Below are 27,806 nucleotides of genomic sequence, written 5' to 3' on the forward strand. Positions count from 1 at the left end.
CCTTCGCTCCCGAGATGGCTTCGGGGCACGCGTCCTCATCTCCCTTCCCCAGGGCGGACTCCCCGCCGGTTGTGGGACAGCTGGGTGGGAGAGGGATGAATGTCAAAAAACAAGTGTCCTTTACTTAGAAAAGGGGGATTATCAGTGACAAGCAGGCTGGGATTTTCATGTCGATAAATGAAAAGTCTTGATTTCCCATTGTGTTCCGGCTGAAAAAACGTTCATTGGATTTTTGCTGGATATGGGGGCGCGTTGCACCTCGGCACAGATCCCCTCTCAGCCCACCGGTGTCTTTGTGGGGTTCTGAGTGTGGAAATGGGGGTTGATCTGTTACCCTCGGGATGGTCTTTATTCCTTCTGGACCCGCTCCTGCTCCCTGCCTTGGCCCCGGTGCTCTGGGTGCCTGTGCTGCTGTGCACCCCCTCTTCCCCCCCTGGAGCTGGATCCGGACCCTCCCAAACAGGGTGTTGGGGCGCCAGCGAGCCGCCCCCCCCCCCCCGAGCTGCCCCCGGCCGCCGTCGGGATGCTGCCGGGACAGCGGGGGAAGGAAGCTGTCGGGGGGAGGCAACGGGGCTGGGAACCCCACGACCTGCTGGCACCCCCCGGCTGGGACAGCCCCCCCGGCTGAGCGCTGGCTCCCCCCGGGCAGCGAGCGCGGGGGGGCGGCGGGGCCGGGCCGAGGCGCCCCCCCGCCCCAGCGGGCGCAGGCCCGGTGCCCGCCCCGCCCCGTCCCTCCCCCGGCGGCCGGGGCCGGCCGCGGCGAGGCGCTGACATCAGAGCCGGGCCGCGCCGGCAGCGGGAGGAGGAGCCGCACCGGAGCCATCGCTCTTCTCGGGGCCGGGGCGCACCGGCGGGGGGCGGTGGCGGCGGCGCTGCTTCACCCCCCCCCACCCCCCCCCCCAGCCCCATCCCGCTCCCCCGGGCCCCCCCCCGGGCCCCCCCAGCCGCCAGCCCCGGCGCCCGCCCGGCGCGGCCCGCCCGCCGCCCGCCATGCTCCCCGGGGCACCGCCGCCGCCCGCCGGCTTCCCCAGCCCGCCGCCGCCCCAGCCGCCGCCGCCGCCGCCCGCCGCCCCCCCGCCCGCGCCGCCGCCGCCGTTCCCGGGGAAGGGCGGCCTGCAGATCCGGAAGAATGCCATCACGGACGACTACAAGGTCACCACGCAAGTGCTGGGCTTGGGCATCAACGGGAAAGTTTTGGAGATCTTCAGTAAGAAGAGCGGGGAGAAGTTCGCTCTCAAGGTGCGGGGGGCGGGGGGGCACCTCGGGCACCGGGCGGGGGGACACACCGGGGGGGGGGGGAACACGGGCACACCGGGCGGGCGGCTCCGGGCTGCCCCCGCCCCGCCGCCGTGCTGCGGAAGGGGCCGGAGGGGCGGGCAGCGGCGGCGCCGCCGGACGGCGATGGGAGGGGTCTGCCGGCCCGGGGGGTCCCGGGGGGCAGGCACGGGCGAGCGGCAGCTCCGGAGCCGGCCGGACAGCGGGGCCGGCTGCTGCCCGTCCGTCCCGCTGTGCTTTAACGTGTATATTTACTCCCCCCCACACACCATAAGGAGCACCCGGAATGGCTTTCCAGCTCTCTGGTGTGGTACGAAGTGAGGTGACATGTGGGTAGCCTGCCCGGGGGGGTCTGGAGCGGAGAGGAGACCCGAGCCCGGCTGGAGTCCCCCCTGGGCTTTGCACCTCGAAACGCAGCGCCCCCCGCGCTGAGCCCCCCGGCACCGGCTGCCCCGTGTCCCATTCCGTGGCAGGTCACTCCTGGCTGCGGCGTGTGGTACCAAGCGGCTGTCGCCCCCCGCTCCCGACAGGCTGTCGCCCCCCGCTCCCGACAGGCTGTCGCCCCCCGCTCCCGACAGGGAATATTTCAGCGTTTATCCCTCATCCATAACTTGCTGCTGTTTGAAAGATGCATAGTGAAACGGTGGATACAAGGGCGTGTGGTTTAGCACCAGGTGATGCAATGCTTTCCTTCGCTCCAAACGAGCTTTTTGAGCAAAGCGGGGAGCGGGTCTTCCTGCTGGAGAGACTTCGGGAAGTTTGAACGGCTTCACGGAGCTGCGGAGCACGGCGCTGGGTGCCGCGGGTACAGGCAGTCTGCTCGGCGGGAGCGTCGTGTTCTCCAGCGTCGATGCAATTTGCGCCCACACATGAGCTGTTCAAACCCTCGGTGTTACCCTGAGAGCTGCGAAGGCTACAGAACCCCCACCTAAACCCGTAACCCCCCACCTCTTTTGTTTTTTGAGCAACCCATCTGTTGGTATTGGGGATTCCTAACCTGAATGAGTGAATGGACAGGGGGCTTTGGAGGCACAAGTGCCACAGGAGTGGTGGGGTCAGCAAGGGACAGCAAGGGACGGCAACCCTGCGGTTAAAGATGGGGGGGGGGGGGGGGAGGCAGTTGTGCGATAAAAGTTTGACTTTTCCTTTGGAAACGCAGGCGTTTCTCATGACCCCCACTGCGTCGTACTCTGAGACGACATGTATTGTCATCTCGTTCGGTTGGAAATTAGTGAAATCCTCTTCTGTTTTGACAGACGGTCTCCTCCTCGCTTCTGCCGTTGACTCACGTATTTAAAGCTCAGATTCCAGCACTTCCCTTTTGCAGCCCTGAAAGGGGAAGGATGGCAGAAGAGCCCGATGCCGGCGGTTCCTCTCTGCCCCAGCACGGGTAGGGCGGTTGGGGCCGTTACCCTGCCCGTACCGGAGCGCGGTGCGGGAGACGGGGATGGGATTTACTGCCATGGGTTGTGTTGGGTCCTTGGCCGTGGTGTTTGTTGAGAAGCATCCTGGAGCACAGGATGTTAGCAGGGTGGTGCAGAGCATCAGCGCAGCTCTTGGTGGGTGAGGTATATTCGATGCTGAACCTCCGCTTTGGAAAAGTGTTGCTCCTCTTCCCTGATCCCTTTGCACATCGCTGCCGGGGAGGGAAGAGTTGTGCTGGGCAGTTGGACGCGTCTCTGGCTTGTCAAAGAGCAGCGCAGCTGCTACTGTAAGCGATTCCTTCCAGCACCTTAAAAACTGCAACGTGTGAGCTTGGGCTCTTGGACAAGCCGGTGCGTACCCAGCTGGCCCTGGTGAGCGCGAGCCACAGGCTGGGGTTATTTGATTATGATATTTGGCCTGAACTGCTGAGCCCAAACTTGGCGAGGGTGACTGCCCTAGACGCGATGCGTGCTGGCTTCACCCCCTCCCCTGGTATGCAGCCGGGATAACGTCCCTGTTCGAGACCTGCAGAGAGGTATTTGGATCCGAATTACTCATGGGCTGCATCAGTGTGGAAAGATGACCTAAAGCAGGATCTGCGGGAGTGATTGCATCGAGTTGTCATGTTTCAGATGATGCTTAAAAGACTCCCGATGGCCCCTCGCCAGCAGCCACAGCTGAAACCTCTCTGTGCTGCCTGCTTGGGTTGTGCAGCAAACCTTTCCATTTGGAACGTTGCTCTTTACATTTACTCTTCCAAAATCTTGTACAACGTGATCCTTCATCAGAGGGAAACTGTCGTGTGTCTCCCTGCTATTAACGGTGTCTTCTGGTTATGTTGTGCTTCCTCTTGGATCACGAGCGACTATTATGCTGTTAAACCTCTTTCTCCCGAACAGAGAGAGGCATTTAGGTGAGGATTTTGCTGAGAGTCACTTTTCTTAAGATAACTTTTCAGCGCTCCGGGAGAGTTTCAGCTTGGAGACAGTGTTCCAGAAGCGGTGAAAATGTTACAGCCCATTTTCTTCTCCTTCCAGTGCAGTAGTGTGTGGCAGGGATGCACCATTAAATAAAATGATGCCACGTGCGCGTTAACGGATGGTAGTTTCGTCTGCTGTGTAGTACCTAGGTGAAAACAGGAGATATGCCGTTACTTTTCATATAGATCATTATTGTTTATTTTGCAGTTTCCCACCCACAATTTTTATTGTATTTTTTGGTAATGAGCAATACCTGGAGTGTGGCATCCCTGGATTACCTGGTGGGAAGCAGGCCACTGATGGTCCCACGCACCCGTGACCCGACTCTGATGGGAGGCGATGTACCTGCAGGGTGGGAACATAAAGTCTGCGAAGAGGTGATGCATGGAACTGAAATGCGAGGTCTAGGTGGTTTCTTCCCCTTTTTTTCCTTGTACCCTGGTGTGATTTATTATTAGGCAAAATTAGGCTTGTAATTTCTGCAAAGCCTGCTGTATGTAGGTCACTGCTGGTCTGACTTGGCGGTGTTCGTTGTGGTCAGGCCATTGGCATTAGTGACGCAGGCTCCAGCGGTGGGGCTGGGAGCGAGGTCTGTCTCGCCTACTGCAAATACCACTTTTAAGACTAATCTTGAGGCGAGATACTGGGTTGGTGGCTGGCTGCCTTCATTTGGCGAGGAAATCGCAGGTGGGGACTAGGAATGGCAGGTGGTGAGTTTTTCTCTGCCGTACGCGTCGCTTGATGGAGCTCTTTGTGGAGCAGGTTTCCTTTAAAACCCATTAATGAACTTCACTCCTAACCCCAGCTTCAAACCGGGAGATTCTCCCCTGGACTGGTGAGCTTTGGAAGAGCTGGAAGAGCTTTGCAGGGCCCTGGAGAGCGCTTGCACGTTTGTCCCCTCTCTGGCAGCCCCGTTTCTGGAGCATCCCTGGTGCTTCGGGGCACGTTCGTGAAACACTCTCAGTCTCGCTCTCAGCCTCATCAGATAATCTGTGAGCGATGGTTCCTCTGATGGCAAAGAAGGAAAAAGGCCAGTCGTGGTTCATTATTCTTTCTTGTAAGATGCCCATCATGGAAATCGGGCAGGTGTCTCGTAGCTGGGAACCGAGCAGTTCCAGGGTGTAGCTGCTGGCCTCGTGCTCGCTCTGCCATCATGGCTAGGGGTTTTGCAGAGATGTTTCGGGGAGCAAAGCACCCTGTTGCCCGTGGCTTCCTGCAGCTTCCCTTGAGATCAAATGCTTTAACCCCCAGAAAATCCAGCTGGAAAAATAACCCCTAAACAATGGAGTTAGATGAAGGTCCTGGGCTCACGCTCACGGGAAGCAACTCGCAGTGTGTCTGCTGTACTTCTGCCCTACTCTCCGTGAGGGGATTATTTTAATTACCTCTAACCTTGTGTTTTATATAATCAGAAATGTCTTTGCTGTGGCCGCCTTTGCAAGCCATGATTGAAAAGCTGTGGAAAGTCTAGTGACATCACTGGGATGTTTCCAAGGCGGTGGTTTATTATCTCGCTGACCAAAGGAGTCGACTGACTTGGGGTTTGAGTTTGTTTAAACGATTTAGGATTTGCTGTAATCTCTTAGAAATACATTAAGCTGAAAGAGGGTAGACTTAGATTAGACAGACGTTGGGAAGAAATTCTTCACTGTGAGGGCGGCGAGGCGCTGGAGAAGGGTGCCCAGAGCAGCTGTGGGTGCCCCATCCCTGCAAGGGTTCAGGACCAGGTTGGACGGGGCTGGGAGCAACCTGGGCTGGTGGCAGGTGTCCCTGCCCGTGGCAGGGGGTGGGAACCAGATGGTCTGGAAGGTCCCTTCCAACCCAAACCGTTCAATGGTTCTATGATTGCATGTTCTGAGCAGTCAAACCTGTGAGTGAGATGTGCTGATAGTGGCCTGGGAGCAGGGGCTTGTTTTTTGCTTTGGCACATGCTCAGGAAGTGGTGGGGTTCTTCCTCTTAATAATCTGATGTTATCAGCCGTAGGTCTTGCAAAAGATCGGTGTTTCTTGCGTTTTCAGAGGTGGGGAACTGAGATATAGTGATTTACTGAAGGTCCTGCAGTGTCAGAAGCGCTACCGGGCTTAGGAGCTGAGCTGCTTGCTCCAGAATGAATCCTTCCTGCGCAGCTGTCCTGCAGGACAGAAATACAGCTCCTGTGTGTGTGATTTAATAGCCAAGTACAGCCAGGTAAAATGATTATTTTATCATTCACAGCGAGCTCCCGCTGGCCTGTGGAGAGGTTTCTGCCATCTGCCAGCGCTCGTGTTGGGAAAGCCTGATGTGTGGGACCGCGCTTGTCTGCGGGGCTGCGGCGGCGCTGGCTCTGCCTCCGGGTAGCGCGCGGTGCAGAGCAGGCGCTGAGCTTTATCAGACACGTGCTCCCTGCTCCAAAGCATTTAAAGCAGTGTATAAATAATAATTTGATGCTGTGCAGACTGAGAGCTAGGTGTCCTGACGCGTTCGTTGGATGGTGGGTAGGCACGGGTGATGAAAACTCTGGGAAAGTTCCTGCCGAGGAAGCCTGAAAGAGCGAGTTGGTGACTGTTCTCATCCCGGAAACCTCCAGGATGTGCTCTGGGATCTGATGGGATGGATGAACTCCTGATGGGTGATGTGGAGCTTGCAGGGTAGTGCGGGTATATGGTAGGCATCTGGAGGCATGGCCAGGTTGGAAGTGGCTGTGTGGCCGTCCCTGTGGGACGGGGGAGCAGCGTGGCTCCGGCTTTGGCATCTGGCATCTCCTGAGCCTTCGTGGTGGGCTCATATGCTCCACACCGGGGTGGTCCAAGGGCTTTGCAGCAGAGGCAGTAGCCAATGCTCTTTTAAAACCCATCCCTTTGCCGGGGTTTGCACTGTCTGCTGAGAAACTGGGAGGAAAGAGCCCTCCTTCGTTAAAAAACACCCTTTCCTCCTCCTAGTTTCGAATGTAACTGGCTTCCTGACCTGCAGAAACAGCCCTCGCCTGGCCGCCCGCTGCAGAAGTCAGGCTCTTCTCCAAGCACAACTGGCCCCGCGCGTCTGGCCTCAAGTTGCAGCATTCAGGCAGCATGACCTCACCTCCTGGTTTCCAAGAATAACGCGCTGCCTCCCCTCCGCCGCGCCGGGGCTGTCTGCAGCGGGCGAGGACGGCTGCCGCAGTCCGGTACGGGCCAGCTCTGGGGGCCCCGTGTTGGCCAGATGCCCCCCAGCAGCTCCATGTCTGCCCTGTGCCGCTGGGCTCCACTGCCCTGTGGGGCAGGGGTGTGGGCAGCAGAGCTGAGGCAGGACCCGGGAGATGGTCTTCAGGACCCGGCTGAGCTTGGTTTGGGAGGAGGGGGGGGTTTGGGGGGGTGTGGATCTGCGAGGACCGGGCGATCCCTCCACCAGCTCCAGAGGCTGGCATGGGAGCACAGCGTTAGCTGACCGCTCCCCAGGAAACCTCTTTCCAGCCTGGGCAGTCACAGCGTGGTCCAGAGCTGTCGAGCATCGTGGTCATCTCTGGTGGTGACATTGGCATTGGAATTCAAAGGCCCCTGAGACTCATATCCCACTGAAAGTGGTTCCCATCTCCTCCGTGGATGCCCCTCATCTTTCATGGCTGCAGGATGCTAAAATACATTCTCCTTGCAGCTCTGGACGGCACGAGGACTGCGTGCGTGACTGGTGCCTGGAGGCTCGTTTTGGAGAGGGCTCTCGTTTTGGTTCCCCAGCAGAGATGGATGGGGAGCGGGTGCGGGGTTAGAGCAGGGCACGCAAGAGTAAGCCTGAATGCAGAGAGCTTTAACAGCCTTTTAAGCTGTTGTTTCTTTGTACCTCATGGCTGAGTCATTTCAAAGATTTCAGCCTTTTAAGATCTTACCAATTTGAGGTAAGGATTATAGTGGCCGGCAGGTTTAATAGTGCATTAACTTGCCATTTCCTTCGTGGCCTCAGGAATGGGCTGTTGGGCGTGAGTCCTTGAGTGCTGGTAGATCCCCCTGACCCGAGAAGACCTGAAACACGAGTTTTGCTGGAGATGCTGTGAGCCACAAAAATGCCATTTGGAGGGTGGTGGGGATGGTACCCCCTGTCGGGAGGGGGATACAGGATGAGGTACCAGCGTGGTTTGTCTCTGAGCACGTGGAGCTTCGCTGTGGCTCCATCTTCAGTCTGATGCTGCCGGGGAGGATGACAGCATCTTCCCATGGATTATGGTGTTACGTCGGTACGTGGCTTTGCTGTGACAAAGTACACCCTCCCAGCGGAGAGGGCAGGTGAGCGCGCTGGCTCGAGCCGTCTGCAGCTGGCACGGCGTTTGCCGTCATATGTAATGAGATTATTCAAGCTGTTGGCGTCAGGGCCGCATGTGATTCTGTGCCTGGCCGTCCAGCGAGCTGTAGCCTAAACTAGAGATAAAGTTCAAAACGCAAACCCAGATCTGAATGTTCCTGGGGCGCCCGGCCTGGCTGGGACTTTGCGGCTCTGCTCTTGCTAGATATCCTTACCCGCTTTGGGCTGTAGATTTAGGATCAGTGGAGGGATGGACTCAGTTTCTTCGTCATCATCACCATGGACTTTGCTGCCTGGCTTTGCGTGCCCCTGGCTGCAGCCGGCTCCGCTGGGCACCCACCTTGAGTTCAACCTCTCCAGCTCTGTTGGCCCCAGACCAGGGGGGTAAATCGGGCTCGGGGCTGTCGTTGCCACACGCTGAAACAGGCTAAATCTGTGTCACAGCAGCTTGGGACTCTGCGCTGTCCCTGTCCCAAGGGCTGCAGCACCTCTGGGGTTCCTGTGGGCACACATGGGTGGGAGCATCTTCTACCGAGGGCTCGGAAACAGAGCAGCGCTCTCCCCGTCTGCTGTCCTCCCGGTGTCCTCCGGCGCTGGTGCGCGGCACTGAGCTAGGACAGCCTCTCGAAAGGCTTCTTGGACCTCCTGCCAAATGTGTGTTTTCAGGGAAGTGCGGCTGGAACGCAAACTGGGGCTGCTGTGGAAATTTGGCAGCATGTCCTGTCAGCCTGCAATTCCAGTAGCCACAGCTCATCGCTTCTTGCGCCCATAGGTGCAAGCGGGAGCCGGGTCTGAGCAGCGCTGCTCGGCAGTGAGGATGGCATCCTGGGTATCTTGGCTGGGCTGGGGGGAAAGCAGATACAATCACATCAAACCCCCCCCCGGAAAAATATGCACATTATCTTCAGCCCAAGTTAACAAAAATAATAAATAAAATAAAAAGCAAGGGGAAGATGGTCTGGTAACAGGGGTGTGGTTTTATTTTCACTGGTAAGGATGGCCTTATTGCATCTAAAATATAATTTTAACGTTCTATTTCCACTAGTTTTAGCAAAAGGGCAGGGGCTGTGCTCGCTCACAGGCGGTGCCGCTGTGGGTGCCAGCGACCTGTCGCCAGCAGAGTGCTGGCTCCCGCGGCCCCACAGTTCCCGTAGCCGCTGCTTTCGGGTACGGACAGGCTACGGGAGCCATCGTTGCCGGTAACAGCCTCCTCCGGCCAGCCCGGCCTCCTCCAGGCTCTGGTGCGTCTCTCTCTTCCTCTTCAGCCATTTCGCAACCTCGCTGCCCGTTGCGCTGGGCAGATTGCTGAGCAAACCTGGGCGGCTCTTGCGTAAGTGGCGGTGCCGCCGCGCTGGGAAGGGCGGCCTTGCCAGGAAGCTTGAACCCGGGTTATCAGCTGGAAGTCATCGGGGCTGCGAATCCGGTGTTTTCAGGTGGGTGCCTCCCGTGCCGCCGGCAGGGCAGCGTCAGTGCGGGGACACGGCTGTTCTGGGGAGCCTGGGGGCATTGCAGCCCTTGGCTGGGCACCTGGCCGGGCTGCTGCAGAGGACACCTTCCCCCTTGCTGGCCCAGGAGCTTGTGGAGGCCTTTGCTTTTGTCCCTGGTGCTTTTCCCCGCAAGGAACGACCCCGTTCCTTGCTCTGCGTCTGTGCTGGAGCAGGGCTGCCGACACCTCCCTCTCCATCTCCTCTCCCACCCTGCCAATTCCACGTTGGGGTTGAAACTCCCAGTATCTTTTGTTGTAAGGAAGAGTTGCTGATAAAGAAAAACTCTGCCATGATGCGCGATGTGCTGTGGGTGGTGGGATTCAGGAGGGGGTGACTCCGGGTCCTCCAGGATTTTTCGAAGTGTCCCAGTGCTCCCATTCCCCAGCTCCTTGCTGCTGGAGGAGATGGCCAGCCTGGCCTCGGGTGGGTGTCATTAGAGATGCAAATGCTGGAGTGATGAAGCCTGGGTGAGTAAGATGCTGAGGAGTTTAGGAATGGATTAAAGTGTGGTCTCTGCATGCTGCTGACAGCTCTGGCACCTCCCGGGCGGTCGTGGGGCAGGCTGGCTGGGAGCTGGAGCTGCTCCCCAGGAGCTTCGGAGCAGGTCTGTGCCTCGTGCGCTCTGGAGTTCATGGAGGACTATGCTTTCCGTGTGCCTCAGCATGCGGTGATTTTGGCTGATATTCTGGGCTTCGCCTTGAGGAACTGCAGGGCGGGGAGGGCTTGAGCCCTGCGGGGTCCAGCTAACCAGGGCAAGGAGTTTTCTGGCTGCTCTAGGTGTTAACTCAGTTTTGCCAGTTTCTGGCAGCCAGGGCAGCCTGTGCTGGGCAGGTCACACGCCTCTGGCTTTTACTAAAACATTCCTTTCACGCTTCTTTCTCCCCAAAGACTGCACTGAAACAACCAGGCGAATGTCACTGGAGGGAGGGTTCAGCTGGGATGCAGTGATGCCTCAAAGGTTTTAGTGACTTGACTCCTAACCAGCAGTGAACATCTGGATCTTGAACCCACCCTGAACCCAAACCATGCCAGCAGCCTTGGAAAGAGCCTTAAACCTCGCTGTGGGAAAGATGGGGGTAACTTGTTGTGGGGTGCTGCTCATATGGGCCATTGGAATTAAGTCTCCAATTTAGTCTCCAAGACTTAATTCCTCTCTCTTGCTTAGGAAACGGAGGCTTTGCTGGCTCGAGGTTGCTTAGGTTTTGCGGGGCCACACGGGCACCAGCACTGCTGCGTACCAGTGTGCACCAGTGTGCCGCAGGGTTTGCACTGGGAAACGCGGGGGCTGCTGGAGCCCTCGGGTGGGCGGCTGGCCGAGCTGCACAAAAGCTGGCCTGTCTGCTCTTTGGCTTCCCCCAGCCCTAAGCTCTTTTCCTGAATAAGTGGGATTGAAAAAGCTTAAATTCATACAAAGCAGGACCCAGGAGCCCCTGGCCAGCCCGGAGGGAGCAGCTTCCCCCTGCCCACCCTGTGCCCTGGGGCTGCCTCTGCTCCCCCGGGCCCCGGTTAACGCTGCCCCGGGATGAGCTGGTGTCTGTAACGCTGTCTGTCAGGGGAGCTTTCTTTGTAAAGGCTGGGTATGGCAATACCCGAGATGAACAGCTCGGCCTGCCAGAGGAGCAGCAGTCGCTGCAGGAGTAGGTTTTGTTGTCAGTTTGTTTAAATGTCCCTGCTTTTATCCTCTTAGCCCTTTCCCGTTCTAATCTAACAGGCAAAACGCGTGCAACGTGCTGCCCTTGCTGTCTGTTGTATTTGGTAAGAAGTCAAGGCCCCTGCTGGTAAACGCTGTCTAGCAGTGGGGTACTGGGCATCCACGGGAGCATCAGTGAGTCTTTCCCAGAGCGCATGTGTCTTTGCTATAGATTAAAAAGATGCAAAAGCGTAAAACCTCCGCTGCCGATCCCTTGCTTTGTGCTGTGTGTTGGGCAGGACCTCTTCACGGGAGATACCGGTGCTCCCCTCTTGGTTACACGGAGGGGGTTCAGGTTTCTCCTCCAATGGTGTTTTCAGAAGCGTGTGCACCCAGGCGCTTGGTGATGAGCTTTGCACGCTTGTTGGCTGAGGTGTTTTGAGGTTACGGTGCTGACTGGGATGCTGGTGGCCTGGGCTCCGTCCAGGCTTCACCAAACCTCCCGGGCTCTGGGGCCGCGCGGCTGCTGCCAACAGGTGCCGCGGAGGCTCTCGGGGCTGCCGAAAGCCTGGAGGGAGCTAATAATAGTCACCGTGTCCTGGGAGCTTTAATGAGGTGCCAGCAGGATGCAAAGAAGGGCTTTTTAAAAATAGAAACGCAACTGTGTTTTCCTCCTGGCTGAAGGAGTCTCTGGATGGCTGGTGCGGAGGGAAGAGGGGCTGGTGGAGGAGAACCACCCTGCTCGGCCCCTTGGGCTTGCGGGGTGGCAGGAGGCTCTTGGCCCTTCATTGCATTGCTTCAGCCTCCAGGATTTCCCCTAAAACACTGACTGCTGTGGTGGGAAAAGCGGGAGCGTGTGACTGTGCGCGCTGCTCAGCCGCTCTCCATCACCCAGTGGGGTGCAATCCTCCCCTTTTCCTCTGCCCCTTCGTTAGCATCCCTTCTCATCACACGCCTCGCTGCGGGTCGGCTGCAGCAGCCCCTCTCCCTGCCCCACGTGTGCTGGAGCCTCATCTGCCCTGTGCGTCCCCGGGGGTGGGCTCGTGAATCCAGCTGCATCGGAGCTGATCGTGTTGGAGGTTTTTTATCTGTTGTGCCGCGTGAGAGGCGGAGGGAGCAGCACCAGGCGGAGGGCGGTGGTGGTCGCGGGGCCCTTGCCTCACTGAGCGCCTGGGCAGACAAAGGCGTCTCATGAGATCCCTGGGTCGCTCCTGTCCTGGCCATCCCCTGTGCACAACAAGCTCCGCTGCCAACAAAAGCGGCGGCCACCCGGCACGGGAGCTGTTTATCTCACACGGGGAAGAGCCACAGTCACAGCCCCGAGGCCCTGGCAGCCTCAAACCCGTTTGGACATCGTGCCTGAGGCGCACCGTGCAGGAGGACGATGCCAACCCCTTAGATTGGCTCTGCTTGGGTGCCTCCGAGGTTTCATCCCAGCTGCTAGGGGGATGCTCCTCTCTGCAGCCCTGCAGGGATCTCCCGGCAAAGGCACAGCTGCTGCCGGTGGGGCACCACTGGGCTGCGCATCCCTGGCATCATCTCAGGAAGGTATTTGCTGTGCCCTGGTGTTGACAAAGCCTGTGATGAGGGTGAAACTCTATTAAATAAACGGCTGGGGGAAGGACAGAATGATGCAAAACGTGCTGTCGTCACCAAGCTTCAAGGGTGTGTAAACAAAACCTTCCTTAGTCTTGGCATGGGTGGAAGAAACGCATCCCGAGGCTGTACTGCTTCCAGCGCCGGGGATGGATGGTGCTCCGAGAGTGGTTGGCCTTGGTGCGGCTTTGTGTTTTGGTTTGTTTGGTTTTTTTCCCTCTTTAAAAAAAAAATAATATATATATATATATATTTTCACTGCTCTAATTGCTGTGTTGAAAGGCAGCAGGCAGGATCACTGTGCTGGGAGGGGGTGGCAGCCACCCGTCTGTCCCGCAGGGTGCCCTGCCCATGGGTCGGGCCCCGAGAAACTTCATTTTTGTGCAAAGCATGAGCCCAGGAGCTGCCGGGAAGCAGTGGATGTTTGTGGGGCTTCTGGCAGGGCTTCACGGCTCCTCCGCTTGCAGGCGTGGGTCTGGGCGGTCTGAGCCTCTCCCCTAAATCACTTCCAGTGCACTTAAGGAAGGGGTGGGCATGTCCAAAAATAAAAGCAGTTCTGGGATGTCGGTGTGTGGAATCACCCCGAAGCTGCCCCTGGGGTCAGAGGTAATGGTGGGGTCGTGTCCCCAAGGTTGTGGTGAGGCTGATGCAGAGCAAGGCACCCAGAAGGATGCTCCGGGTGCTGTCCGTGGGCTGCCTGGCAGAGGCTGAGCTGGTCCGTCCGTCTGCGTCTGCCGTGTGAGGGAAAGCCCCCGGCCTGGGGCAGGGGGCTGGCAGAGATGGCCGTGCCAGCGCCGCGATAAGGGGCTTTTTCAAGCTGTGCCTGTGGGAGGGAAGTGCAGGGGGGGACATAGGTCAGCGCTGAGTTAATGGTTGACATTAGTGTTTACTAATGTATTAATCACACCTGCGAATATCAACCACTTCCTATCATAAAAGCACGTATGTGCCCCTTTCTGTTGATGAGCTCGGCAGCTCCGGTAGGAAATCTGGCAGGGGATGGGGCTTGGGGAGGAGGAGGAGCTGACCCCAGCCCCGAAGCTTTGCGAAGAGGTGGGAGTAAAGGGGTTGTGCATGGAGCAGATCCGCTGGCTGCAGCCATGTCTCACATGAAGACGTCCGCCCCTCCCTGGCTTTTCACTTTCCTTTCGCTTTGTTAAAGGCCCCGGTGGCTGCGGCGTGCCCCTGGCAGGGGCTGCAGCACAGGCGTGCGGGATGCACTGGTTTGGTTTGCAGAGGGGTCTCTGAGCATCACCCCCCCTGCAGCGGCTCTGTCCAGAGCTGGGCTGCAGCTTCTCCCAGCCCCGAGTCCTTTCCCTGCTCAGACTTCCTGGTGGGAAGTGACATCTTGGGTGACTGTAGGAAGGGATGGGCTGGGTTGGGGTATTTTGGCCATCATGTCCCCCTTTGTCCCTGTTGGATTCACAGGGAGGTCCTGGAGGTCCTGGCCAGGGGGGTGGCTCCATCGCTCCATCCAGGTCTGCTCCCTGGGATCTCCTGGGCATCCCTCTGCACAGCAGGACGTGGGAGCCTTGCTGACCATGGCTAGTGCCTGTCTCACCTGGGCCACTAACACCAGCCCTGGAGCATCCCGAGAGACAAGCAGTGGGTGAGTCACTGAAACCTGGTGCTGCTTCTGGTGTACGGGGAGAAGAGGATGATCCCAAAACAAAAACCTGGGACTGAATTGGCCCCAAATTTTGTTTTTCTCGGATACGTGAAGCTTGAAACTATTTATTTCTGTTCATTAAGCACCAGCTCCAGCCTGCTGCTGGTGCTGTGAGTCAGCGCGGATGCTTCGTGCTGCCGCCTTGTTGCCATTTACCTGCTTTGACTTTTTCCCATGAGTTTTGCAGCCCCCTCCTATCTCCCCATCTCCTCCTCTGCCCTCACCCGCCATGTCCCCACCACACTGGTGGCCCTTCCCTCAGCATCCAGGGCACTGCCTCTGAGTACCCGCTTCGGAGCTTCATTTCTTTGAAATCAACGTGCCAAGAATAATTGTGCTGCTGGTAAATGGGCTCTGCAGAACGGGGCTGGCTGGGGAGCAGCACCCCAGTTGCACGGGGGGCACAGGCCCCTGGCAGGTGGCTCTTATTTAAGCCCCAGCCTTTCTTCTGCTCCTCGCCTTTGTGTGCCTGGAGAGGCTTTTGTTGCGGCCTGAAAAGGCTGAATAGCTGCTGCATCTGTCGTGGGGAAGAGCGGGGAAATGCTCAGCAGATGCCCTGGGCGGTGGGGGTGGGGGCTGTAGGGCAGGGGGTCCTGAGCATCCCGTCGTGGGCATGGACCCCCATGGGAGCCGTGGGCAGGGGAGCTGGCAGCACGCAGGGCATGGAGGGTTGTGCAACCGTTGCAGGCGAGCGGTGCGATGGGTCTCCTTGTGAAAGCGTGGTGCAATAGCTGCCTCTTCCCTCGCCCCGTTTCCATCCTCTGCCCTGTTGCAAAATCACCCGCAGGAGCAGGGATGAGGCTGCCTGCTCCGACATCTGCCCCCGCGAGCGTGCTGGCTGCTGCTGGCAGGGTTTTTAGCTTGCCCCTTGCACATGCAGCCTCTTCGTGCCTGGCTCATTGCTCATCTTGGTCCGCACGGTGGGAAAGCTTTCCCCGCGCTCGCTGCGATGGCTCTGGGTCTTCCTCCAAGCGCTCCGATAATTCAGGCTCGGAGAATGCAGCCGAGCAGCTCGAGCATGTGTGTCAGTTCACGTTTGCTCGGCCTGAATTGCATCTCCAGTCTTGCTCCGTGTGTAGCTCTTTCTAATCTGAATAATTCTGTCTTACTGGGACGCTTTTTCCAACCTCTCCATCTTCCCCGAGGAAAGTAAATGTGGAGGATGACCTTTTGTTCATGGCAGTGGGGCATGAAGCCACTGATGCATGGAGCCGGCTGTGCTTGTGTCCTTCCCAAACAGCCAAAGCCTCAGCGGCTGCCCGGGCACCACAGCCACCACCAGCATCCCTCCAGAAGGTGGGTGGTACTGTCCTGCCTTGCAAACCGTGAGGCTTGGGTGAAGCCATCTCATCCAGGAGCAGCGGCCACCCTTCTAAATAGCACCCTGGCGTGGCAGGCTGGGGCACGCTGCATGCAGGACGCTGCAGGACCCATGTGCGGCTCCTCCTCCAGACACGTCACCTCTCGTCTCCTCTCTGGCTTTCCCCGGGCAAAACAAACGTGAGGATGAGGCTTTTGCCTGGTCTCTTGGGGCTCAAAGCTCTTCAGGCAGGGACTGTGCGGCTCTGTGTGCTTGCATGGAGCAGAACTGATCCCCAGCTGGGGAAAGTCCCATCGCTGGGTCACGGGGGATGCGAGCAGTAGGGATGGGCTTAAGGTAAAGGTTGGTGATGTGGGGGAGATTTCCTGAGCTGCGCGTTACTGCATTGTGATTGAACTATCAATTCCCTTGCGTTTGGTAACGTAATTCCTCTCAGGGGCTTTGGGACTCGTGATTTTATTTCCCTTCTAGAGTTCATAAACAGCAAAAGTGGAACGAAGCTTTGCCGCTCCTGTGCCCTTCTGCTGCTTGTCCCCTCCGAACCGTCCCAGCAGAGATGCTGGGGCAGCTTCGGGGCGGTTGCTCGGGGGCTCCCCGCATGGGCTGGCATTAGAGGCCGTAGACAGACACAGGGGAGGTGATCAGTTTAATCCAGGTCCCCCAGCACTGTGCCTCGTGGGGTGGGCACCGGGGACCGGTGGCGGGGGGCAGGGGGGCTTTACCTTCCCGGTGCTGTGAGGTGGGAACAGCATGTGCAAAGCATCCAGCGCTGGCTCCACAAATGTGTGAAGCAGCTGATGCCAGTTGGCAACTAGGGCTCATGGAGGGATTAGAAGAGGCAAATCCTTTGAAGAGAAATCCTTTTGCTTTATTAGGAAAAAGTGCTCCTTGCCCCGTGCTAGCCCAGTCAGGGGAACCTGGAGTGCGCAGTACAGGCAGGGGAACCTCTGCTTTGCTTCTGGGCTGAAAACTCGGGAGGATGACAGCCTGCCTTTCTTCACTGTAGGTTTATTTTTATTGCAACTTAAGAAGAGTTTATTTTAACCCCCGTGGTGCAGACAGCTCCCGAGGGGAGCTCCTCGAGGTGGCGTGGGCACGCTCCTGCAGGTCCTGTTGCAGGAGGCTGTTGGAGGGGCAGTTGCCGCAGAGGTGAGGCGTGCAGCCTGTGCTACTTTGCTGGGAACCGAGGGGAATTGGGTGTGATCAAAATACACACAGAAATAAAAATACCCTGCCTGCAAGAGCAGCTGGGGCGCCCGGGGTGAGCGTGAAGCCAGAGCAAAGAGGAGGAGCCCAGGAAAATGAACAGCTTGGCATGCCAGTATGCGCCTGATCCTCAGTTTTCATGGAAATTGCCCATGGGAGGTGAGTTTCCCTTTGCAAGCTCTTGCACAGGGGTATTTTGCCGATCCGAGTGATCACAGCAAGTTCTCGTGGCTCGCCGAGGGGCAGTACCCTTCGGGGCTGCAGTGGCACCCACGGTGGGTAGCAGCAGGACTGGGACGGGGTCGTTTGGGACCTCCTGCCGTGCCAGCGGAGGAGGGAGCTTCCTTTGCCAACCCGCTGTGATTCATGGCACATCATCCCAGGAGGAGGCGGCGAGACTGAATCAGTGGTGCCTGAGGACGCGCGCGGGTGAGGGAACGTGAGTGCAGGTGGCTCCAGCCCCCTTGTTTTCTCCGGCATCTTCCTTCCTTCCCCATGCCCACCTGCCTTCACTGTGCTCGGCGTGAGATGGTGGGGGATGAGATGCAGCTCGCCGTGCTGCCGAGCAGACGGGGCAGAGCCCCCAGCCCGTTCATTTCTGCTGAAGCTCCTTCCCGGTGGCAGGCGGGGAGCAGCCCTGTTCCTTGCACCGTGGAGGCAGCTTGCCGGGTTTGGGTTTGCTGGGTGGGTGCCATCCCCCTGCAGATGCCCCGCGAGCTGTTTTGTTTTCTGGTTTGTTTTCAGCATCTGCTTCCAGGGTTTGTCTTTCAGAGATGGTGAAAATCCCGGCGCTGCTGTGGGAGCCTGGGAGGAGCCTTTGCTGCCGTGGGGGTCCCACACATAGTGGCTGGGCTGTGCCGTGTGCTGGTGGGCCCAGTTTCAGAGCCCTTGGCTTGTGGGTTTTATTGAAGCTAATGAGTGTGTTTAGCTTTGCACGTAACTAATTTCTCTCACAGCGTGTAACGGCTCCTGGGGGAGCCGGGCTGAGCCAAGGCGCAGGATGGCAGCAAACGCCGTCTGCCGAAATCGCAGAGGTGTCGAGCTGCAGCGAGGAGAGCTGAAACACGGCTGAGAGCTGAATTGCCTCCCTAACCGCGGTGGGGTGGGGTGGCTCTTTCCCTGCTCTCCCTCCTTCCCAGTGGGAAGTGAGACAGGACAGTGCAGGGTTCTGGGGTGCATGGCTGTCCTGGTTGTCCCCTGTCCCTCGCAGTCTTGAAGGGACACCCAGACGCAGAGATGCTCTCTGATGATGAGAGGCGGTTCAGAGACCTGCGCTGGCTGCAAAGCTAGCACCTAAAGCATGTAACCACTGTAAAGGGAAACGCACACGACTCCCCTGCTCGAGGGACCTGGTTTTGCTCGGAGGCGGTGGCCGAGCCCCCTGCGCAGCGCTGCTCTTGTGCCCCATCCTGGGGATGCTTGTGTAGCTTGGGGATCCGGTTACTGTCCGCTTCGGTGCTGGGCTCAGCTGCTGCCCCAGTGCTGAGCCCTCCACTCCAGCAAGAGCGAGCTGGTGGCGCAGCCTTTCCTATCTGAAACAATGATCTCCAAGAAGCTCTCCCTTGGAAGGGGAAAAGAAGAGGACAGAGGTGGAAAAGCTGCGCTGGGAGCAGCAGGGGGCTGTCAGGGGTTTCCAGCAGGTTGTCCATCTGCTGCCGTCTCCCCTCTACAAAGGGTTAACTCTGGTTGTGCTCGGGATTACGGCTGTTGCAAAATCTCCTGCTTCTGAAGCTGCTGGGTGGGAGGGGACGGTGTCCCCGGAGTGGTACCCTCAGCTGGGGTGGGACAGGGGCAGTTCACCCTTGCTGAACCTCAGGGAGACACGAGGTGCTTTTCCCATCCCAGCCTCCTTGTTGCAAGCCAAGAAATATAAATCTTGTTGCAGCCATAGGCTGCCCTGGATACTGGAGCTAAATTAGGGACCCGAGCAGTGTTACCACACACCCCCAAATACGTTCGATGTGGAGTTCCCATGACCAGAGCGACACTTGGCACGCCAGGATGTCACCCACCGGTGGTTTCACTGCTGGCTGCGGCCAAGGAGCGCAGGAGGGAGTGAGAGTCATCGGCTGTGGGAGCTATCTGCTGAGGAGAAACTGGTGAGGAACTGGTGCAAGCGCTGCCCTCGCTGTGCCTGGACCAGGACCGAAGGGTCCTTCCCCCCTGTGCCATGCTCAGCACGACCCTGGGGCGCAGGGAGCCGGTGCTGTGTGCTGAGGGCAGGATGGAGGCCATGTGGGTGATGCTGAGCTTGTGGGTTGCTTCTGCCGTGGTTTGGGCATTGCCACGTCCCTCCCGCATCCCCCTGCAGCCTCATTGCACCTGGTCTTCAGCTCCTTGTCACGGCGCTGTCACCTGCCACGGGGAACATTTCCTAAATAGACCAAACCAGACTCTTAATGAGGTTTAATCCTCTCCCAGGCAGGCGAGCAGGCTCTCCATGGCCTCTCTGTGGCAGAGGGAGCTGGCTGTGGTGCAGCTGAGCTGCAGCTGGCGTGTTCTGAGCGCGCCGGGGCAGCTGCTTGCTCGCCTGCAGGTGCCTGTGTACAAAAGCAAACATCAGGGCTGTGCTGGTACAGGTAATGGAGGCTGCTGCCTCTTAGTTCATTAGAAATACAGTTAAGCTCCTTTAAAAGCGCTCCGAGTGACCTCTAAAAATTGGATATATATTTCTGTACATCTCCTGTTTGTCTTGTGCAGAAGGATGTTAACTGTCTGCTTCCTGCTGTTCAATTTTCCCAGTGCGTAATTACAAATTGTTTTTTAGTCTTCAGCTTCCTGGCTCCCCACGCCAGGCTTTTCGAAGCGGAGCTGCAAATAACCAAGCTTTTCTCCAGGCCCCTTCCCTGCCTGTGTGGCTGCTGGGGGGGGGACTGGCGCTGTGTTTGCTTATGGCTTTGGCAGGATCTGGTTTTTAGGGTAATTAAGCAATGGCAAAGTAGGAAAGGGCTGTCCAGCCTCCTGCCTTCCTTTTGCATCGATGCTGTCGGTGCAAATGGTTGTGCAAAGGGTGGCTTGGCTACTTTGGTCTTTGCTGAGCCCCCAGATGTTTTGGTACCAGAAGCCACCCTGCACCCTGTCCACCTGCACGGGTTTCCTTGGGAAGCAGGAGAGCTGGGGAGGTGGGAGAGGTGAGACCAAACCCCACCTAATGGGTTTAGGGTTTACGGGCAGGGGGCTGAAGTGTGCATCCTATTTGTCCCTTGCCCTGCAGCTAAGGGCAAGTGGCCCGTTGCAGGCAGGAGTGCAAATTGCTGTTACACGAGTGCTGTCAGCAAGCATTTCGTTTATCACAGGCAGTGTGTGTCTTTTGGGGCTGCAGCAAGCGTTAAACCTTGCTCCTGTAGAATCCCCCTGTGGCAGAGGGGTCCTTGCTATGCACTGGGCACCGCTTCGGGTCCTGCCAAGCCTGTGAAGCATCCCAGGGGCTGATGCTCCTCTTCCTTGCGGAGCAGCCCTGGGAGCTCGGCGGGGAGAGGGCAGAGGGGCAAGAAGTAAGTTTCTGTCTCTCTCTTGGTAAAATGACCAAACCTGCTGTTTCCCACTGATGCACACGGGGGGTGGGATGCATTTCCATGTGTCCCTACTCACTGCAACATCGAGGTGCAGAACTGCTCTGGGGCATTCCGGCGAGCCTGGCCCCAAGAGCTGCTGGAGACAGGAAGGAAAATGAACTATGCTCAAGATAGACACATTTGTTGCTCTATATTTAGAAGTATAATAATTAAGGCCAGTTGTTTATCCTGATAAACATGGTAATTAATAGTATGTGGCAGATGAGCAAATCCTTCCTGCACCTGGAGACTGCGAGTTGTCTCTGGGAAGGGCAGAGGCCTCATTAAAGAGCTGCTGCGGCTTGGGAGAAAAGCTGCTGTTTAGGCAACATCTGGCTGTTTGTGTTGTCCGGTCCGCAGGCACGTGTGGCTGGGGGCTGGTGGCCTCTGAAGCCGTGGCAAGGTGCTTTTCTGCCGTGTGTAAGGGCAGGAGGGTCCTGGCAGTGCCACTGAGCAGCAGCCTGGTGTCTGGGAGGTGATGGGTGGGTGGCACTTGCTGGGGGGCTGCCAAGAGGAGAGCCAGGGTGCTGGGTGACACCCCGGGGCACAGTGGTGGAGGTACCAGTGTGCAGAAGTTTGCTCCTAAATGCAGTATGGAAGTCTTGCTGGTTGGTGGCACAGGCTGGCTGGGCACCGGGGTGGCATCTCGGGGGTGCAGGGAGGGGGTAGGCAGCCGGGATAAGCTTTTTGTAGCCTTGGAGGAGAGGGCAAGAGGCTTACGAGGGCGGGTGGCTTCACACTCTTCCCACTAGATGGGGATGGAGGCATTGCACAGAGCGTGCTGGAGCTCACCTCGATGCCACCCCCAGAGAGCACCCACGCTTGGCCCCGTCCCCTGCAGGGATCCCCTGCGTCCTCCCTGCGTGGGCAGTGTGCCCGGGGGGTGCCATGGCCCGGCTCTTGTGGGGGCTCAGGTCTGACGGGGTCTCGCTTCTCTCGCAGATGCTGCAGGACTGCCCGAAGGCCCGCAGGGAAGTGGAGCTGCACTGGAGAGCGTCGCAGTGCGCGCACATCGTCCGCATCATGGACGTCTACGAGAACCTCTACCAAGGGAGGAAGTGTCTGCTCATCGTCATGGAGTGGTGAGTCCCGGGGTGGCCTCTGCCCACAGGAGCACCCACAGGAGCACCCACAGCCCTGCAGGGCAATGGGGTGATGCCAAAAGTGGGGTGAGCACCTTCCTGCGCTGGTGCTGGGGACCCCAGGGAGATGCTGTGCTGGGGGCTGCAGCCTGCAAGCCGTAGGGATGCAAGCCCTGGAAGAGGTGCTGCACTGCTGGCGTTGGAGGGACGGCAGGAGCTGTGCTGGCTCTGAGTCATTCTGAAAACTCACTCGGCTGTCGGGAGGCTTAGGGCCTGTGGTTCTCGCTGCAGGTAGATCATAACCAAACTGACTTTGACCATCGAAAGTCAGGGTAGTCGGTGGGTTCCTGGCACCCCAGCAGCCTGCGGTGGAGTCGGCTGGGCAGCGCGCAGCCAAGCCGAGCTGGCGCATCTACTAACGCTGTTGCATCTCTTGCAGCGGCAGTTGAGTGGCTCTGATTCGGGTAGATGCTTGATATAACCTGGGGAGGAGGAGGAATGAAGGGGAAAGTATTGAAACCACATCCCAACCGCAGCTGTGATTTGATGCAGCTTCCTTGCCAAAACCTCTCCTCTGGCAAGCCAGTAGGTTGCCCGGGGGGGCAGCGGGTGCGAGGAGCACTGTGAGCAGCGCCGGGGCAGGCGGCGCGGCAGCCGCCCGAGCGGCTCTTGTGTGGGAAGAGGCTTCTGAGAACCACGCCAGGACGCTGGGCAGCCAGGGATGGGAAAGGTTTGTGTGGCACATCTGTTTGTGTGGGAAGAAAGCAGTAGCTGAAGGGTAGGAAACAAGTCCCCCAGGGCAACGACAGCTCCCTGCAGCGTCTCTCCGCGGTAGCTGCCCGCTGCCTGAGGGATGCTCTGGGTGTAACACCCATCACAAGGCAGCGTTTGACTTTCAGTGTGAGCATGGTGTGTCTCCTTGTCCGCTCCGTGCAGCGGCAGCTGCACACGATCTGTATTGCACATGTCCAGCAAATGTCAAGGGCGCTGGCAGGAGATGCTATCTGTGCTGGGGAAGCCGGGAGCCGTTTCTGCTCAAGTCAGATAAGGCAGGGACAGGAAGCACCGTTATCCCTGTTCTCATGGAGAATTATCCCCGATCTCACTCCTGATCTCTCTGGGAGCTGGGTTTTTCCTTAGGGTACCTGGGGAGCCTTTGGCTGGGGAGGGAACCACACCAAGCTTTCCTCGGTCCTTCTCCAACACCTTGTGTGAGCGCCTGCTTTGCTGCAGCGGGGTTCAGTCTCTGCCTCCCCCGTCCTATCCGTGAGCCCATCTCGGTGCTGCTAACGCCTCGCCTGTGCCACAGTCTTTGCTCAGCACTTCTGCACGGGGTTAGTGTGCCGGCGAGGTGGTTGGCTTGTGAGCTAAATGGGGCTGGGTGTGCTGGGAGCGTTCTCACCACGTTTGCTGTCTTTACTGTAAATGTGTTTCTGTGGGCTGGTGGGGAGACCACGTCCGCTTGCACCCAGCGTCTCCGCTGCCAGCACGGAGGCTCTGCCCCGCTTATTTCTGGAAGGAGGCAGCTCTGAAGCACCCCGTGCCCAGAAACACCGATCCAAGGGCTTGGGATGGAGAAGGGGGCTGTTTCTTGCCGAGCTGTGCAGCTCCTGGCTGAGCATCAGAGGTTGCGGTGCCACTTGCACCAGTGGCGAGATGGATGCAGCAGCATCTAACGCTGCCTGCTTCTCTTCCAGCCTGGACGGCGGGGAGCTCTTCAGCCGAATTCAAGACAGGGGAGACCAGGCCTTCACGGAACGGGGTATGGAGCCCGTGGGGACGAGGCGTTTTGTCTTTGACCATGCCTGGATGTTTGTAGGAGTGTCTCTGGTCCAGTCCAAACCCTCAGTTGCTCTTTTGAATCCCCAGTGGGGGTTTTGCACTTGGCTTGAGAGCAGGGGATGTTTGCTCAGCCACCCCCACACCCTGTCCGTCCCACTCCAGCACAGGCAGGAGCTTCAGTCACCTTCAGGAACACCCACTCCTCTCAAAAAACATGAAGTCCAGGGGATGTGGCTCTCATACAGCTCATTGATCCCATCCCTGCTGCTCCTGTGGCCAGAAGTGTCCGCACACCCCAAACCCTGAGCCCATTGCCTCCCTTGGCTTCCCATCCCATGGGGAAAACTTTCCCAGCTGTTTTCCCTGCAGATTTGGGGTCCCTACTGGTGCTGGGGGCTGGATCAGCCCCCCTGCCCCAGCGCGAGCCCCTCCTTGGGGCTTGTGCAGTTGGGTGGGGGGGGTCAGGGGCTGGAGCCTGCCCCATCCCTTCTCCTGGGAGTTTCTCTTCTGTTTGCATTTGACCCGTGGTTGGGTGGTGGGGGGGGCCCTGCTTGGAAAGAGGGACTTCAGGTGGAGGAAACCCCTTTGGCCTCAGCCAGAGTCTTTGGCTCCTGGTCGGCAGACTGACCCAGGGAATGGTGCTCATTTTATCTTGCTTACAAACGCTTCTGATGTATTTTGTTTTGCTGCTTCAGAGGCTTCAGAGATAATGAAGAGCATTGGGGAAGCCATTCAGTACCTGCACTCGATCAACATTGCGCACCGGGATGTGAAGGTACGTGCTGCACGCTCACACAGCGATGCCGAGCCCCGCTTGGCCTGTGGCAATGCTGAGGCTGCTCTGGCTCTTCTGCTCACTTCTTCCCTGTGTTTTCACAGCCGGAAAACCTCTTGTACACCTCCAAAAGGCCCAATGCTGTGCTAAAACTCACGGACTTTGGCTTTGCTAAAGAAACCACCACGCACAACTCTTTGGCCACTCCGTGTTACACGCCATACTATGTGGGTAAGTGGCTGGGGGTCCTGAGCTTGCAGGTTTGCAGGGCTGGAGGGCAGAGCCGGGGGGCTTTGGAAGGTGCCACGTGCAGCCCATCAGCTCTGCATCCAGCCTGGAGCCTCAGCTCCTGCGTGGTGTTGGGGGCGAGCCCTGTCTGGGATGCCTGGGGCTGGGGGCTGCTTTGGGTGCAGGTTTGCAGCTCGCTGGTGCGTGCAGGGGTTGCATGCCACCCCTCGGTGGGCTGCGATGAGCGTGGTGTCGGTGTGTGTGGCCAATACGTTGCACCCCCGTGCTGCAGCCTCCCTTGCATCATGCTCGGGGCTGCAAGGTGGCACCACCCTGCACCGCTGCTGCCTCTGCTGCCTGCGTGGCCGTGCTGGTGCCCATGCAGCAGCGCTGGCGCTGCTCTGAGCAGGGCTGCCGAGACTGTGCGGAGCTGCAGGCGGCTCTTGGGCAGCTCCGTGGGATGGTCACGTCCCTCTCACCGGGCGCTGCCGCTTTGACTCAGGACTTTGTTTCTCTCTTTACCAGCCCCGGAGGTGCTGGGCCCGGAGAAGTACGACAAGTCCTGTGACATGTGGTCCCTCGGTGTCATCATGTACATTCTGTAAGTCCGACAGGTCCCTCGCCGTCCTGCCATGGTCAGAAGCGGGGATGCAGCTTCTGACCTTGTTTGCTGGCTGGTGGGGCTGAGCCTTTCCCAGCTGCGCTGCTCCTGCTCCTGGCACTGCCCCGTGCCCCACAGGCGCTGCTGGGGGGCTTTTGGGGCAACGCACTGACTCTCTGCTCCCTCCCCTGGTGCAGGCTGTGTGGGTACCCCCCTTTCTACTCCAACCACGGCCTGGCCATCTCACCTGGCATGAAGAAGCGAATCCGAATGGGCCAGTACGAGTTTCCCAATCCAGAATGGTCCGAAGTATCGGAGGAAGGTAAATGTGGTGCCTGCGATGGCTTGTCCCCAGGCTGAGGTTTCCCATCGGGGCCAGCCCTGTGTCCAGCAGCGCTGCGAGGGCTGGGGGAAAGCGTGGGCCACCTCCCAGTGATGCTGCAGCTTCGCCTCTTTGCTGGAGAGGCTTTGGCTGAAGGGTTTGACCAGGATGAGCTCTGTGGCACGGAGGGGACAGGAGGTGCATGCAGGCACCGTGGGGCCACTGGCTCGGGTTGGAGCATGGGGAGAGCCCCCTGGGACCCACTAACGCTCAGCCCTGCCCAAACCCTTCCAGTTAAGCAGCTGATACGCAACCTGCTGAAGACTGACCCGACCCAGCGTATGACGATAACGGAGTTCATGAACCACCCCTGGATCATGGTGAGTGCGGGGTTGATGAGGCAGCAGGGTGGGATGGGGATGAGGATGGGGCAGGGGTGGGATGCCTGCGGCTCCCAGCTCACACTCCTCTGCTCTTGGCAGCAATCCATGCAGGTGCCGCAGACCCCGCTGCACACCAGCCGCGTGCTGAAAGAGGAGAAGGATCTGTGGGAGGACGTGAAGGTAAAACCTCCCTCTGTTGCTCTCTGAAACGCTCTGAGCCCCGGGTGCCATCTGGGCACTGTCCGCTTCTGCCTTCTCATCACAAACGGGGCAAATTCGGGCTGGGTGCGAGGGTGCTGGCTCCCGGGGAGATCTGTGCTCAGGACAGGGCTGGAAAAATTGGCGGTGTGACCCTCAGCCCCTGCTGCAGCAGTTTGTCCCTGTGGGAGCTCGGAGGGGGGACAGCCACCCTGGGGGTCCTGGGGGACTGCGGGCTGTGCCTGCACGGGGTGTTGCTGACGGCGCTGCCTGTGCCTCCTGCCCGCAGGAGGAGATGACGAGCGCGCTGGCCACCATGCGAGTGGACTATGAACAAATCAAGATCAAGAAAATCGAAGATTCCTCGAACCCTTTGCTGATGAAGAGGCGGAAGAAAGCAAACCCCACCGAGCCTGCCGCGCTCCCCCACTGAGGGTGCCCCGCGCCCGCCGGCCCTTGAGAAAGCAATAACTATATATATATTTTTTTTAAGAAAAAAGACAAAAAGAGACAGACTGTTATATCAAGCGCATGGAATTCAGACATTTATACCAGACTAGTTATTTTTAGCTACTCACCTGTGTTTCTGACCTTGCTGGAGCAGGCGGTAAGATTCCCCCGTCAGATCCATACGCTGCGGCCAGGGGTTTTGTCCTGTAGGTGAACGCCGCTGGTAATTGGATAATTTTTTTTTCTTTCGTGAAATGGTTTTGATTTTTTTCTTTTTTCCTTCCTTCCAAAGACATGGAAATTCCTGTGGTGACCTTTTTAGGGTATATAACATATAAATATTTTTTAAAAACTACTGTAGAGCTGAAAGCCAGACAGTGTGTTCCTGGTGTGGATGCTGGCTAAGGATGGGCTTCGGGCTTGGGAATGGGTTAGGGGTGGGGAAGGAGAGCTGCCTGCTCCCCCGTCCTGCTGTGTGTGGCAGGGCTGGCGTGGGGAAGGGGGGGGGGTCCCTGTGGCTGCCATGCTGCTTTGCTGGCTGGAAAACTGCTGCTTTTAAAGCACGGTAGCCAAAAGCCAACCCCCCTCCCTCCCCAGCCTGGAAGCCTTGCCTCTACCGGGCGGCACGCAGGGCTCCCCGCCAGCACCGTCTGTGTCACTGTCTGTCTGTGCGTGGGGTGTGTGTCGTGTCCGTGGGCGAGCAGCTGCGTGTGGCCCCCAGCCCCCCGCCGTGGGCACCGCAGTCTGTACCTGTGCCTGGAATCCAGTTCTGACCTCAGGGGTGGGCAGGGGGGGGGGGGGGGGGGAAACGGGGCGAGCAGGAGGCCAGTGCCCCCTGTTTTACCCCGCTCTGCAGGGACGTGGGGAGCAGATGCTTCCCTGCCGCCTCTGCCCGCTCCCCCAGCCCTGGGGGAGATGCTGTCCCCCTGGGGGAGATGCTGTCCCCCTGGGGGAGATGCTGTCCTGCGTGGAGCGGGGTGGAAAAGGCACGGGGCCGTAGCTCAAGCTGGGACAGCAGCACTGCCCCCCCCCCCCCCCCCGGGGCTGGGGGGCTGGCAATGCTCCTCCACTCCTGGGAGCAGGACGGCTGCTCTGAAGTCTTTAGTCCATGAATTATTATTATTATTATTATTATTATTTGTCACAACGTTTCACTGCGTTAAATGTGTTTGAATGGGGAAAAAAAAATTTTAAGCAATGTTTAGTTTTTAGGTGATCTTTTAGACACTGTATGGAATTTTAATTTGTTTTAAAAACCAATTTTTATCCCTTTTTTTTTTTTTTTTTTTAAAAAATTTTTGTCTGTTGGCTTATACTAATCTTCCTGGTCTGCTCTTCAGTCCCTTGGATTAAAGACACTTAATGCGTCACCCAGTCTCTCTTCCTTGCTTGTGTGGCTGCAAAGAAACACCCCGGTGCTCCAGGCTGGGCGGCCGCTCTCCTGATGTCTTGAAATTGCTTTTTTTCCACCCAAGAGGCTGAGCTCCCCCAGGTTGTTCTCTGAGGACGCAACATTTTGGTCCTTGCAAAATCGCTTTGCCTGGGGACAGGCGCTCGAGACCTCGTGGCTGTGGCAGTCACTTGCCTCCCCAG

At 58.3% G+C, this 27,806-nt stretch overlaps 1 protein-coding gene across 2 annotated transcripts; it reads left to right on the forward strand.

Moving 5' to 3' along the window:
- The first annotated feature begins 821 nt into the window (after positions 1–821).
- On the forward strand, positions 822–27,583 carry MAPKAPK2 (MAPK activated protein kinase 2). 2 transcript variants are annotated; one of them, XM_055728358.1, is made up of 10 exons: positions 822–1,239; positions 21,335–21,474; positions 23,172–23,236; positions 23,952–24,031; positions 24,136–24,262; positions 24,785–24,860; positions 25,058–25,182; positions 25,477–25,562; positions 25,665–25,745; positions 26,053–27,583. In XM_055728358.1, the coding sequence occupies exons 1-10, from the start codon at positions 991–993 to the stop codon at positions 26,194–26,196; spliced, it is 1,173 nt and encodes a 390-aa protein (XP_055584333.1). In that variant the 5' UTR covers positions 822–990; the 3' UTR covers positions 26,197–27,583. The 2 variants fall into 2 exon arrangements, with proteins under 2 accessions (XP_055584333.1, XP_027672213.1); XM_027816412.2 differs by lacking the exon at positions 822–1,239 and adding an exon at positions 13,627–13,695.
- The last annotated feature ends 223 nt before the right edge of the window (positions 27,584–27,806 follow it).

Source organism: Falco cherrug, chromosome 16, assembly GCF_023634085.1.
Source record: "Falco cherrug isolate bFalChe1 chromosome 16, bFalChe1.pri, whole genome shotgun sequence".
Lineage (NCBI taxonomy): Eukaryota > Metazoa > Chordata > Aves > Falconiformes > Falconidae > Falco > Falco cherrug.